We start from the raw sequence: 15,116 nt of genomic DNA on the forward strand, positions 1-15,116 counted from the left end.
GAGACCAATTGCAAGTGACGAGATATGGTATTGCACTGTTATCTCCCTGCACCCAAAGACATATTATGTACAAGAATCCGTGTTCCTACCTAGGGCCCCATTAAAGGAGAAGTAAAGGCTAAATAAGTGGGGTGTGCCAAATGTTAGACTCCCCCTCCCCAAGTGATTATAATTGTTTACCTGAAACCCCTGGCTGGAGCTCCTGTTAGGAGCAAACTGCAACGGCCCAGGGTATACGCAAGCATCCCTTTTACTTTTGTCTTCTTTCTATAGAATCCTAGGACTGATCCATGCGCAGCTGAGTGAAAAAGCTGTCTTTTTTGTTAAAGTTGCTTTTTACTCTACTGCGCATGCATGAAGATCAAAGTAGAAGGAACGCTCGCCCGCATCCACCCCACCCGGTGCAGTTATCTCCTAACAGGAGCACCGACTGTGGGTTTCAGGTAAGCGATTGGTACCCCTAACATTTTGGTACCCCCGCAGTGATGTAGCCTTTAAAGCTAAGGGCCCCACTAGTGCTAGGACTCCCACAGCAGGATAACAAGGCAAAGAGTGGACATGTGTTATGGTGCTACTGAGTCTTTATACCACTACATAAACTGTGTCATGAAAGGCCCAAATGGCTACCCCTGCCTCGAGCCCCGTTTATCTGACTGAATTTTCATTGCTTTAAATGCCCTACAATGACTGTGGCAAGGACAAGGTTAATAACACTGGTTTCTTACTAATCTCCAATGTGTAGCCCTAGTTGCTTTTGCCGAGTCAGGCGTAATGCACTAATTTTGTCTGGGGTAAGAGGTGGCATCCTGGGATGCCTGGCGTCACGTGGCCTATTGCAGAGGCACTGCAAGCTGCTGGTATGCTGACATACGCCCACGCTGGCATTCAGCCTGCCCTGGTTACACAGAGATTAACAATCAAGCCACGGTCTCATTCTGTTGCATGGATAATGTGCCAGCTTAGCGGCACGTGGAAAAGACGGAGCTGAAGGGTGACAGTTGTTTGTGACTTCTACTATTGTGTGCATAGCAGTATTTGTGGAAAGCTCCTTGCATTTGTGTTACTGGGTTGGGCTGGAACATGTGCTGCTGTGTTAGTAGGTGGCGTTTTACTGCCCACTGGCACATGCGTGTCAATGTATTTTTAAACATCTACTGTATATGCAGACAGAAGGCTGTTTTCCTGTTTTCTGTATTATTTATATGTCCATAGAGACCAGGGGGATTGTGGTAATGAAGCAAATTCAGTGCGGATGCATCTCAAACACAAAGTAAATGGTGGAAAACTAAATGTAAATAAGGTCAATGCCAGGACCTATTTTGACTTCCTGTGTGCAAGTCTGGACTGGGATTTGAAATAAGCCCTGGCATCTCAAGTACCCAGAGGCCCAAACAGCCCCCCCAGCAGCCCAATAAATAGTGACTGTCTGTGGCACCTTACAGCCCCCTGGCATTCCCAGTACCCAGAGGCACAAACAGCCCCCCCAGCAGCCCAATAAATAGTGACTGTCTATGGCACCTTACAGCAGCCCCTCTGGCATTTGCCAGAACCCACAGATTGCCAGTCTGGGCCTGTATCTATCCTTCCCTCCTTCATGGTGGAGAATTATTATCAGGTCCAGACTGAGATTCAAAATAGGCCCTGGCATTCCCAGTACACAGAGGCACAAACAGCCCCCCCAGCCCAATAAATAGTGACTGTCTGTGGCACCTTACAGCCCCCCTGGCATTCCCAGTACCCAGAGGCACAAACAGTCCCCCAGCAGCCCAATAAATAGTGACTGTCTGTGGCACCTTACAGCCCCCCTGGCATTCCCAGTACACAGAGGCACAAACAGCCCCCCCAGCCCAATCAATAGTGACTGTCTATGGCACCTTACAGCCCCCCTGGCCTTCCCAGTACCCAGAGGCACAAACAGCCCCCCCAGCCCAATAAATAGTGACTGCCTATGGCACCTTACAGCCCCCCTGGCATTCCAAGTACCCAGAGGCACAAACAGCCCCCCAGCAGCGCAATAAATAGTGACTGTCTATGGCATCTTACAGCAGCCCCCCTGGCATTCCCAGTACCCAGAGGCACAAACAGCCCCCCAGCAGCCCAATAAATAGTGACTGTCTATGGCATCTTACAGCAGCCCCTCTGGCATTTCCCAGAACCCACATATTGCCAGTCCAGGCCTGGTTGTGTGCATTGTGTAGTTTAGGAGGTAAAAAAAGCGAATGACTGGTGCAGGTAAGCTTGTTTCAGGACCAGCCTTATAAACTGCAGGGCCATTTTGACAGGGCCCCCTAAACAAGGTGTAACCAGCTGGCAAAGAGTTCCAGGGCTGGGTGGGCAAATATAGTCCCTGCCTCTTGCTCTCTCCATGTGACCCTGCACTTTCAACTCTCTTTCTCTTGTTCCATTGGCCCCCCTGGCACACTATATACAGTGCCAGACAGTGAGTACCCTGGCGTAGCAGTATGAATGCAGTGCCCACTTTATGTTTAAGGTCCCATAACACACAGCAGTGCGCAATACGTGTTGGGAGTGGGCTGGACAGCTTTATGTGCCGTCTCGTGTTGTACAATATTCGGTGTATGGTGGATTGACAAGGCAACCGATATCGCCAAAGCCTTAGATATCAGACTTCTCTGGGGCGGGACAAAAGATCCTGGAGGCGCCTGAGCAAAAGCTGAGTTTAGGGCTGAATGGTCCGATAGGGTAGAATTCCTATTGTATTTACGTCCATATCAGACAACTTTCTTAACGTTAATGGAGGGTAAGTACGAACCAATGGTCACAGGAAAGATCGCAATTGTAATGTGTATGGCCACCTTTATTCCCACTGGTGTGGGACCCTATTAGCCTAAAAGTGGCCATACATGTAACAATTACTATCTTTTCTCTGACCATTACTTCGTATGTACCCTACAATAACGTTCAGAGCTGAAGCATCGGATATGGAGGTAGAAACAATAGGAATTCTACCCTATCTGACAATTCAGCCCTAAACTCATGCCTTTGTTTCGACACCTTGAATGACGCCTGATCACCAGGGCCAGATTTGAGAATGGGGCGCCCCAAGGCCGTCCCCTTTCGCTGCACGCCCACCTCACGCCGCCCCCCGCTATGACTGATATCCAAGGCTTTTGTGATATCGGCCATCTTGCTGATCCACTGAATATCGTACCTTGTTTTGCACAATAAGGGTGGGTCCAAGCAAGGTTCCCCAGTTAAAATTCAGCAAGCAGGTTGTAAACCCCTCACAGGTGCCCAATGCAGGGGCGGGCCAAGGCGACCGGGTGCCCTAGGCAACCCGCCCCGTGTGTGTGCTTTAGCCCGCATGCTCAGTCGCGGGGGGGGGGGGGTTTGCGATGTGCTAGCGGCTAGATCACTGCCCCCACTGCGTAATGACAAGCGGTGGGGGCAATGACTAAAGTGTGTGGACTAGGGGTAGGCAGGAGAGGCTGCCGGCCGCCCACCAATCGTTGCGCCCTAGGCAGCTGCCTCTTCTGCCTACCCCTAGTTCCGGCCCTGGCCCAATGACCTGAAGGTAATCCCCCCAGAGCAGTGGGACCCAGAATTACGCATTGCCACCGACAGCTATAAATCACTCTGGCACCAAATGGCTGCCCTGCATGTGCGGGGCTCTTCCTATCCGTTACACCCCGGATGCAGCCTCTCTATTAAAGCTATACTACAAAGCAGAGCGCAGAGCCGCCTCACACACACTCCCTCACACACGTGTAATTGCCTGCATGTGCGCCATGTGGTAATAGCTAAACAGTGTACGAGACACGTGATGAGCCGTCAGTGAATCCATTTCACGGCTGGGGGGGGCTGGAAAGGGACACCCCCTGCCTGCCGGCCATCATCTACGCGTGACTGACTGTGCTAATCCCGGCTAAGCCTCCGGGCAGTCAAACAGCAGCACTCACGGGCAACAAAGCTCTTAAACCCCGCCGATTAACCCCTCATCCCCCAACGAGGGGGTTAAGTGGCGGGGTGGGATTTAAGAGCTTTGCCGCCCCTGTGTGGTGCTGGGTTGGAATGTGTTATAATGTGAGGGAAACATTGATTTTTTGTGGTACATTGGCATAATAAATGGGGTAAGCTCCCCAGCTGAAATTTTGTTTGAGTGCAGTCTCTATTTCTGCTTTGTTTTATACGAAAAAAACACCCCATTGGGATGCCCCCTTTATCTATAAGACTCTATCTGCTGCACTGCGTCCCTTATTTGTCATTCAAAGCTCGTAGGCGGGGCCGTGCCCAGGGGGGATTCAGCCAATCACGTGTAACGCTAACGATATCCGCATTTAGCGCCTATTACTATACAAACGTGACAGCATTAGCCATAAAAGCTGTCTCCGGTCTTTCACATGCGCTTGTCAACAAAGTTTGAACGGGAGAAAAAAATAAATAAATAAATCTCCGGCCGCAGCCTGCAGGGCGCATGCGCGATTCTTTGGCTGCTGAGAAAAGTGTGTCACTGGGTCACGGGGCTTCTCCCCGAGTCACGTGGTGGGAGCTTGAGGGCCCCGTGTCGGGCCGGGGGGAGGGGCCGGCTGCTGTGCGCAGGCGCAGTGCTGCAGTGAGCCGAGTCTGCTGTGCCTATAGCGGGCAGGAGGTGTGAAAGGGAGAGCATTGCAGAGTGAGTAGGGAGGAGAGACAGGACGTGTAGTAGTGAGCTCCCAATACTCCGGCTACAGCTGCAGCACATTGCCCCGGGAGCGCTAACACTGTGCAACCTCCGTGCTAAAGGAACATTCCTCTTAAATTCTATCGCAGCCCCATAGGCACCTACAGGCTTGGCTGCTAGTTCGATTGGAGCATAGACTTCAGCTTATATCCAGAGAAATACGGGATTTGCTGTTCCACCAATGCTGCAGAGGCTGATGCCCTTAACCCCCCAAAACCCTTGTGCAAGGATTGCTTGTTGGGGGTATCTGCTGCCAGGAGCTTTGTAACCGACCCCGACCCAACTTGCTGTGTATGGTTCTGGGACCCCCAAACATGACTACGCTGGATTGTGCTAATAACACCGGTAAGGGGGCCATTCTATACACTGTGCAGCAGAGCTTGCAATCTAATGCATGTATGGGAATAGTGTATACATAGGGATTTGCTTGTATGACCGGTTGCACTTAACTGATATTGTTATTTGTGTGTTTAATATGAAATATAAAAAGATTCAATGGGAAAATGAATGAGACATTAATTGCATCGGGGCAGAGAATAGCCCTTTAATTAGGAGTCATAAAAAGTTAATGAGAAATAACCAACCCCTAACCTGGTTAGATAAGGGTAAAAGTAAATATTATGCTCATACACTGTATACTTTAAAATAGAGATTTCTATCTACCAGCAGCACTTTGTCATTGTACTGCAGATCTCTGGTTCAGTGGGGGATTCTGGGAGATGTAGTTCAGCATTAGCCCAAGGGAGGCAGGCTAACATGGGGGGGGGGGTAATGTATGTGTATATGGGTTGCTAGAAGCCTGCAACGTGACCCCGGGGAATATATCTGCCTTGGCACACGTTTCCCTTCATGTAGGGGATGGTAGGCGCTGGCATGTTATGGGCAGGATTGAATGAGTAAATATTTGCTAATATAGAGATTTATTGCCCTGCGAGGCATTATATGCAGTAATGTATTTGTTTTATTAAACATCATTGTGCTGTGTAAGTAGCTGGCAGAGAATTTGGCCTGCAGAGCTTGCAGTCACATGGAGTGGATAAAGTAGGTCACCCAGGCTGTGTGTGAGTTACATCCTGCTGCCGCCCTCACGTGTCCACCCGCCCTAGCCATGTGCACCGTGTTTTCATTCCTGCTCCCGCACTTGCCACTCCCACTGGAGAGGCCACGCCCACTCCCCCTTGCTTTGATGACATAATTGGTTAGCAAGCCACGCCTACCCCTGGGCCCCACTTGCTTTATTCCCACCATCATCCAATTAGATTCCTTTACAGAGTGGTTCCCACGGTGGGTGCTCAGGATGAATCCCAGAGCGTGATTTAGGGGTCTCCCCTTAAATATGAGTCAGTGGGTCAGTCATACTAATCGCCGCGTTCGAGACGAGTGGATAAACCAGGAGGTGCTGAATATCCATTTAAACCGCATAGATACTGGCACAGCAAGGCAGTTATAATCTTTATTTAGTGCAACACAGTAACGTTTCAGGGTGAACCCCTTCATCAGACCTTTCTGAATATCCATAAAAGCAAAGAAATCAGATTTATCTTATTTAAAATGTATATTTTTGGCTTCAGAAATGATACATTAAAAAAAACAAAAAAACAGCGTAATTATTGCTGCTTTCCTCATTATTCAGTATCTGTATTTGTCATATTTTATGTCCCCTGTGATGCTATGAATTTTAGCCTTTTGCTAAAGGGATGGTGCTTGGCACTGAGCTGGTTAATAGGAGGAGGTGGTGCCATCTGTATAAGGGGGAGGGCAATGTCAACGAGCTGCTGTCTCTAATTGGCCATGGGAGGAGCTCGGCGGGCAAGGCCTGTGCGGCCACGTGCAGCGACAACACGTGGAGAGTGTGCGTGATACAGAAGGGAGGGGAAAGTAACCTGAGGTCAGAGAGTCAGTGTTGGTTACATACGGCTGCACCCGGGTTATATAAAGTTATGGAGAGGAGGGTTAGGGGTAGAATGATAAGGGAAGGGGGTGAGAGAACTGAGGGCACGGCACGGGGAAAATTGTGTGGCGGTAGTGGTGAATAATAGTGTAACAGGTAATGGGGTACAGGGAAGTGGGGAATAATTGTGTAATGGGGTACAGGAAAGTGGGGAATAATAGTGTAATGGGGGACAGGGAAGTGGGGAATCATAGTGTAATGGGGTACAGGGAAGTGGGGAATAATAGTGTAATGGGGTACAAGGAAGTGGGGAAAAATAGTGTAATGAGGTACAGGGAAGTGGGGAAAATTAGTGTAATGGGGGACAGGGAAGTGGGGAATAATAGTGTAATGGGGGACAGGGAAGTGGGGAATAATAGTGTAATGGGGTACAAGGAAGTGGGGAAAATTAGTGTAATGGGGGACAGGGAAGTGGGGAATAATAGTGTAATGGGGGGCAGGGAAGTGGCGAATAATAGTGTAATGGGGGGCAGGGAAGTGGCGAATAATAGTGTAATGGGGGGCAGGGAAGTCGCGAATAATAGTGTAATGGGGGGCAGGGAAGTGGCGAATAATAGTGTAATGGGGGGTAGGGAAGTGGCGAATAATAGTGTAATGGGGGGCAGGGAAGTGGCGAATAATAGTGTAATGGGGGGCAGGGAAGTGGCGAATAATAGTGTAATGGGGGGCAGGGAAGTGGCGAATCATAGTGTAATGGGGGGCAGGGAAGTGGCGAATCATAGTGTAATGGGGGACAGGGTAGTGGGGAATCATAGTGTAATGGGGGACAGGGAAGTGGGGAATCATAGTGTAATGGGGGGCAGGGAAGTGGCGAATCATAGTGTAATGGGGGGCAGGGAAGTGGCGAATCATAGTGTAATGGGGGACAGGGTAGTGGGGAATCATAGTGTAATGGGGGACAGGGAAGTGGGGAATCATAGTGTAATGGGGGGCAGGGAAGTGGGGAATCATAGTGTAATGGGGGACAGGGTAGTGGGGAATCATAGTGTAATGGGGGACAGGGTAGTGGGGAATCATAGTGTAATGGGGGACAGGGAAGTGGGGAATCATAGTGTAATGGGGGACAGGGAAGTGGGGAATCATAGTGTAATGGGGGACAGGGAAGTGGGGAATCATAGTGTAATGGGGGACAGGGAAGTGGGGAATCATAGTGTAATGGGGGACAGGGAAGTGGGGAAGGCTAAAAGGTAAAATGATAATATAATAGTTAGAAGGAAAGGGGAACACTGGGGTAGAACTGGGAGAAAGGAAAGTGAGAAGTGATTTCAAATTCACCGTTTGATATTGTCAACTGCAGCCAACATTTTGTTAGGTTGTGGGAGTTGTAGTTTAGTACATTGCAACATCTATTAGCTGCCGTAGGATGACGGGAGTTGCAGCGTGATGCACAACAACGCATTCCTGCCTCCACATGTCATTCTGAAATTGGCCGCGTGGCCTTGTTAGTGGGGCAGGAGTCAGGTGTGTGGGAGAGGCCTGACACGGACAGAGCGACGTGACTTGCCGCTCACACATGTCAGTTTAAGAGGAGCCACGTGAGGCGAGAGGAGAGGAAACGTGGAGGTGCGGGAGGCAGGGCGTGAGAAAATGCTGAGAATGAAAGTGCTACTCACATATATACATGACTACTGTAATGCTTAATTGCCAATTAATGTAATATATACATACGGGTGAGGAGCACTCCTTCATGCTTAAATCCTCAGGCTGGAGGGGCAAAATACTACTTATAGGAATTAATCACTCAGTAGGACTTAATCATTGATCAGTTCATTGGGATCCCCGAGTATTGCTCGTGTCTGCCTTGGGGAAGGCTGCTCAGCGTGGCCGAAACGTAGGCTTATTTATAGCTCCCATTGACTGCAGTGCTGTAATTGTGTGGGTGTATATATAATATATATATAAATGGTGCATAAATATTGCCCTAATGTAATAACCAAGGCTTATCAGGTTATGGAGAAGGGAGGTAGAGGAGACTGTGAGCTCATTGCTCCTTCTAAAATTATCCCTCCCCCCCCCCCCCCCGGGACTTTTTTTTGGAAAAATAGGGCGTTTGCATGTGACCAACTGAAGGGGGAGGGCAACTGCAGCAAGGGGGGGGGGGGAGAGGTGAGTGTTTGTCGCTCGCATTCTGGCAGTTTAGTTCCCATGTATTTATATATTTATATATATATAATTATGCTAGCTGGATACGTGCAATGCTCCCGTAGTGCCCAGTCAATTTATTCCTTTTAAAACCTTGTTTTTGCATCGAAGCTTCTGCTCTGTAATGAAAATAATGTTGCACCCCTGGGGGGTTACAGTAGAAATGTTAGTGTGCACCCCTGCAGAGCGAGTGGTTCCTTCCCTTCTGCGTGCCTTTCCCAGAATGCCCCATTCCGCTTCTGCAGTGCAGTCTCAGACAGGCCCCACCCTCTTGCCAGACATTAAAGTGAACTTGTCACTGAAAATACATTTGACCCAATTACAGGGAATAATGCAGACGTGTGCGCTGTGCCATTGTCTCTGGGTTTCTGGTGCCGGCCCGGTCACATTCCCAGGCAATTTCAGCCCCGGTGGCTCAATATACCAATAAACATTAAAAAGCCAGTTCCGGCAATTAATTGTGTTTTTATGTGACTACTGTGAAAATATCTCTGTGGATTCCTTCATCATCATCATCCTCCTCGTGTATCATATGTCAATCAGAGGAAGTGCAATCACTTTATAAGGAGGGAGTCAGGTGACCGTTATTCCGAATACGATCCTATATCCCTGAGCGGGGGATATGCGCTCCGGCGTCCCCACATTCGCCCAATCACGTGCTAATGTGGGGCAAGTCACACGCTCTCTTGGCGGCATACAGCCTGCCTATCTAGCCCCCACGTTGGTAGAAGGGTGGGAGATAAAAGGTGCAGGTGAATGAATGCGATGGCTTTGCTTGCCCAGTGGGATGAGGGATACAGTTACAGTTTAACTACTACCTTATATATATTTGTGCATTTATGGTACATTCAGTGACCTGTATCTCTAAACCTTATCATATTCTCTCCCCTCTATCCTTCAGGAGGTGTAATAAGCTACGTGGGCTCCAGTGGCTCATCGCCCAATCGGACCAGCCCTGTCTCCATGTACAGCGACTGCTCTAGTGGGAGCCCCCAGAGTGGTGTCAGCCACTATGCCAACTACTTGCCTCCATCTCCCTCCCACTCCTACAGTGCCAGCTCCTCTGGATCTGGGGGAGAAGCCTCGCCACGCTCGTCCTACGGTCTTGCAGCTTCCCCGGGGGGGCTTCATGTTGCACTGGATGATGGAAGCAGGGTGTCTCCTAGCAAAACCTCCAGCAGCATTACCAGTAAGTGAGCTCCCTGTATAGATTGTATATTGTGCCAGTACTTCATATGAGTTAATGAGTAGAGTTCTAATCTTCTGTCCCCCCTCTTTTGCAGAGCTGAATGGTATGGTCCTTCTGTGCAAGGTCTGTGGAGATGTAGCTTCTGGATTTCATTATGGCGTCCATGCTTGTGAAGGTTGCAAGGTGAGTTGCATTATAAATGTGTCAGATGCATCTGGGGGTGGGTTGCTATGGGTTACTGGAACTGGAGCAAACATTGCACCTGTAATAATAATAATAATAATACATTTCCCCCATAGTTCAGTAAAGTTTCAGTTGAAGACCCCTGTTCTAGGATAAATAATAATATTCTCCCGCCACTGTGGGAATATATATTAGATTATGCATTGGCTTTACCATTAATTGCCCTGGAGAAAACTTTGCACCGCTTGTTACATTACCCTGGAATCTCTCAAATCCTCTAGCTGGAGGGCCCCAGGCTGCACTTGTTTCTGTATATGTAAGGTCATTCCTAGTAATGTCCTCGCTCTGATTGTGAGGGGACGTTCTCAGAATTTGTTATGTTCCTAAATGGCATCCAAGGGACGCAGTGTGAGGGACCGTTCCATTTGTTCTCTCTCGGGGGTAATGCAATGTTCTAGGCTACTTGAGACTTTCCAGCTGTTGGTGACAACCATGGTTTTCCTTTCGTCCAGGGCTTTTTCCGACGCAGCATCCAGCAGAACATCCAGTACAAGAAATGCCTGAAGAATGAGACTTGCTCTATAGTGAGGATCAATAGGAACCGCTGCCAGCAGTGCCGCTTCCGCAAGTGTCTCTCCGTGGGCATGTCTCGAGATGGTGAGTAGGGCTGGGAAGGTGCCACTCGGTGTATCTCCGCATTCAGCTTTCTTTTGATTTGTGGCTTATTTGTATATTAACACCACAACCCTCTCTCTGCCTTTAGCTGTGAGGTTTGGTCGTATCCCAAAGAGAGAGAAGCAGCGGATGCTGGCAGAGATGCACAGTGCTATGAACCACATTGCCAGCGGCCATTTTGGAAGGCGAAGTCCAATTCCACTTCAACCCCATCAACAGCAGCAGCAGCAGCTCCATCCCTCCTCCTCTCCCCTCATGGGCACAGCGCCATGCCACTCGCCCACGTCTCTGCCCGATGCCTACTCACAGTACCCGCAGCAGCTGACCCCACCTAGATCTCCCAGTCCGGAGCACATGGATGATGTTATCAGTCAGGTGTCCATGGCGCACAGGCAGATCTTTGTCTATGCCAATGACAAAGTGAACAAAAAGACTTCCTGGGACCATCCTCAACCGTGCTGGTCACATGACACTGAGGATTCCCATGGCAACCATAACATTCGGCTGGTAAGAAAACTAGGGATATTTCCTGCTTTGTAATTTTTGTTCAGTATGTATGTTCATCCCGTTGGCCATGTTTTATGGTTAATGCCACACTGGACTGTTTCTCGGCCTGTGTATGAGGCAGAAATCTGTGTTCCTGCACCTGGTTCAATGTAGCAGCTTCTTTGCAGGCTGCAAATATAAACAGAGGAGATTTTGGGCTGCAATTTATATGCAGGCCAAGAAACAGCCCAGTGTGCTAGTTGCCCATGCCCCTTCTCTCTAGGCTTGCCCCATGAATGCGCTAATTGCCCATGCCCCTTCTCTCTAGGCTTGCCCCATGAATGCGCTAATTGCCCATGCCCTTCTCTCTAGGCTTGCCCCATGAATGCGCTAATTGCCCATGCCCTTCTCTCTAGGCTTGCCCCATGAATGCGCTAATTGCCCATACCCCTTCTCTCTAGGCTTGCCCAATGAATGCGCTAATTGCCCATGCCCCTTCTCTTTAGGCTTGCCCCATGAATGCGCTAATTGCCCATGCCCCTTCTCTTTAGGCTTGCCCCATGAATGCGCTAATTGCCCATGCCCCTTTTCTTTAGGCTTGCCCCATGAATGTGCTAATTGCCCATGCCCCTTCTCTCTAGGCTTGCCCCATGAATGCGCTAATTGCCCATGCCCTTTCTCTCTAGGCTTGCCCCATGAATGCGCTAATTGCCCATGCCCCTTCTCTCTAGGCTTGCCCCATGAATGTGCTAATTGCCCATGCCCCTTCTCTCTAGGCTTGCCCCATGAATGCGCTAATTGCCCATGCCCTTTCTCTCTAGGCTTGCCCCATGAATGCTCTACATCGGGGAGGTCCCGTCCGCTCTGTGCAAGAGGTGTGGGAAGACTTCTCACTCAGTTTCACCCCAGCTGTGCGAGAGGTAGTGGAATTTGCCCGTCACATTCCAGGGTTCAAAGACCTAACTCAGAACGACCAGGTCACCCTGCTCAAGGCTGGCACATTTGAGGTAGGTTTGCGTGCCCTTCATTCTCCTAAGCTGTGCTACTTTCTCCATTGCTTTTATTTATCCTCTTTCATCCTCCCCTTACTGACACTCCTCCGCTCCCACCTCGTGCTGTCTCACTCACATTGATTCCCCTCTCCACCCCAGGTACTGATGGTGCGCTTTGCCTCCTTGTTTGATGCTCGGGAACATTCCTTGAGGTTCCTCAGCGGCGCCACTTACTCCCTTCCTGAACTGCATGCTATGGGAATGGGTGAACTTCTCAGCTCCATGTTCGACTTCAGTGAAAAGCTGTCATCTCTCAGTCTGAGCCAGGAGGAGCTGGGCATCTTTACAGCACTTGTACTGGTGTCTGCAGGTCAGTACATTGCACCGGAGAAATCACAAAACAAAAACTGTAGTACCGTGTTAGCCAGTGTCAAAAATAATAAAAAAAAAAAAAACCAACAAAACACAAGAGTATTGTAGAAATGATACCTATATTGGCTAACAATAAAAATACTTGGAATTGAAACTGTTGTGTTTTATTTGGTATGGGCTTTCCTGAGCCCAAATGCTCGGACAGCATAGATGAAAGAAATCAATACATCAAAAATTGAATCAATCAAATCTGGGCTTTCAATAAGGATAATAAGGATTATTTAAATCTTAGTTGGGATCAAGTACAGGTACTGTTTTATTATTACAGAGAAAAGGGAATCATTTAACCATTAAATAAACCCAATAGGGCTGTTCTGCCCCCAATAAGGGGTAATTATATCTTAGTTGGGATCAAGTACAGGTACTGTTTTATTATTACAGAGAAAAGGGAATCATTTAACCATGAAATAAACCCAATAGGGCTGTTCTGCCCCAATAAGGGGTAATTATATCTTAGTTGGGATCAAGTACAGATACTGTTTTATTATTACAGAGAAAAGGGAATCATTTAACCATTAAATAAACCCAATAGGGCTGTTCTGCCCCCAATAAGGGGTAATTATATCTTAGTTGGGATCAAGTACAGGTACTGTTTTATTATTACAGAGAAAAGGGAATCATTTAACCATGAAATAAACCCAATAGGGCTGTTCTGCCCCCAATAAGGGGTAATTATATCTTAGTTGGGATCAAGTACAGGTACTGTTTTATTATTACAGAGAAAAGGGAATCATTTAACCATGAAATAAACCCAATAGGGCTGTTCTGCCCCCAATAAGGGGTAATTATATCTTAGTTGGGATCAAGTACAGGTACTGTTTTATTATTACAGAGAAAAGGGAATCATTTAACCATGAATAAACCCAATAGGGCTGTTCTGCCCCCAATAAGGGGTAATTATATCTTAGTTGGGATCAAGTACAGGTACTGTTTTATTATTACAGAGAAAAAGGAAATCCGTTTTAAAATTTGGAATTATTTGATTAAAATGGAGTCTATGGGAGAGGGGCTTTCCATAATTCGGAGCTTTCTGAATAACGGGATAAGGGATCTCATACCTGTATAAATGAATAACCTACATGAATAAAAATCTCAAAATAATTTCTTGTGTTTCTCTGTACAGATCGCTCCGGGATGGAGAATTCCTCCTTAGTAGAGCAGCTTCAAGAGACTCTCATACGTGCCCTTCGTTCCCTCATCCTGAAGAACAGTCCAAACGATACCTCCCGCTTCACCAAGCTGCTCCTGCGCCTCCCGGACCTGCGCACCCTGAACAACATGCACTCCGAGAAACTGCTCTCCTTTCGTGTCGATGCCCACTGATGGCACCATGGAGCCTAAGCGTTGGTTGGGCAGAGCACTGGCACTTTAAACTGAACCTAGAAAGCCGAGTGGCTATACAAGCTGTGCCTATTTGGAGATATGGCCGATCACGGGCAGGACGGACGGAGGTGGAATCATAGTGATAAGGTGGCAGGGGGATCACAGGAAGCTGCTAAAACATGGATGAACCACATGACGATGATGAAGTATGACATCAGCTTTGTGCCGTTGACCTCATAGACAGTAATTCAATGGTATAGACTCTTCCAAGAGATGGGAAAGGCTGAATCATGGCTCTCTTGTTTGGGAACATTTTCAGAGGGATGTACATAGACCTGTATATATATAGATATATAAATATCACATAAATATGTACAAATGACCTGTAAATAAGAACCTGGTGGATATAAATATGAATATTTTATTCAATACTTTAAAGTCTCTGTCTCACTACCCTTCCCGCCCAATGGCCGTTGGGCTCACAGTGCTACGCTTTGCATGTTCTCCTTGTATTGTCCTACAAAGTAGCGTAGGCTGTTCTGACTTCAGAATGTTCTCAATACATATATAAGGGATGAAAGCCATGTGCCCCCCATCTTGGATTCTACAACGCATCACGGTATATCCGTTTGGGTTTCTGAAACAGGACAGACTTATCGACGTGACTATACAGGGTTATAGGGGCACCGTGCTGTGAAGATCTCATTTCTTTGTGTGTGTGTGTGTAAATATATGTTTTATTTATTTTTTTTGTAACTATTTATAAATCAATACTTCAGCTACCAATAAATAAATGTTTTACCAATTCAGCCCATTCTTAGCCCAAATAATCACTTGTTCGCACTGTAATGGACCTGGAACAAGGATTAGTTAAGGAAAAAAAAAAGCGAGCAGTGCAACCTAGTGGCTAGAAGGTGTAAGTGCACACCGTGATATTGGGTTGTTTATATGTGGGACCAGCCATGACTGCTCTAGCAGGGTATATCCTCCTTCATTATCACTTACAGGCTGATTACCTGGAAATATGGCCGAGCACTTGCTCAGGTTAACCAAGGAATACGT

The 15,116-nt window shown here is 47.9% G+C and overlaps 1 protein-coding gene across 1 annotated transcript; it reads left to right on the top strand.

Annotated features, from left to right (window-relative positions):
• The first annotated feature begins 4,641 nt into the window (after nucleotides 1-4,641).
• Nucleotides 4,642-14,859, top strand: nr1d1 (nuclear receptor subfamily 1 group D member 1). Its single transcript, NM_001100205.1, is given in 8 exon segments — nucleotides 4,642-5,026; nucleotides 9,676-9,963; nucleotides 10,058-10,146; nucleotides 10,659-10,803; nucleotides 10,910-11,328; nucleotides 12,129-12,314; nucleotides 12,459-12,669; nucleotides 13,855-14,859. Coding segments are annotated over 8 exon segments (1,569 nt in total). The 5' UTR covers nucleotides 4,642-4,995; the 3' UTR covers nucleotides 14,055-14,859.
• Nucleotides 14,860-15,116: the final 257 nt, after the last annotated feature.

The sequence above is a fragment of the Xenopus tropicalis genome, chromosome 10, assembly GCF_000004195.4.
Source record: "Xenopus tropicalis strain Nigerian chromosome 10, UCB_Xtro_10.0, whole genome shotgun sequence".
Taxonomy (NCBI): domain Eukaryota; kingdom Metazoa; phylum Chordata; class Amphibia; order Anura; family Pipidae; genus Xenopus; species Xenopus tropicalis.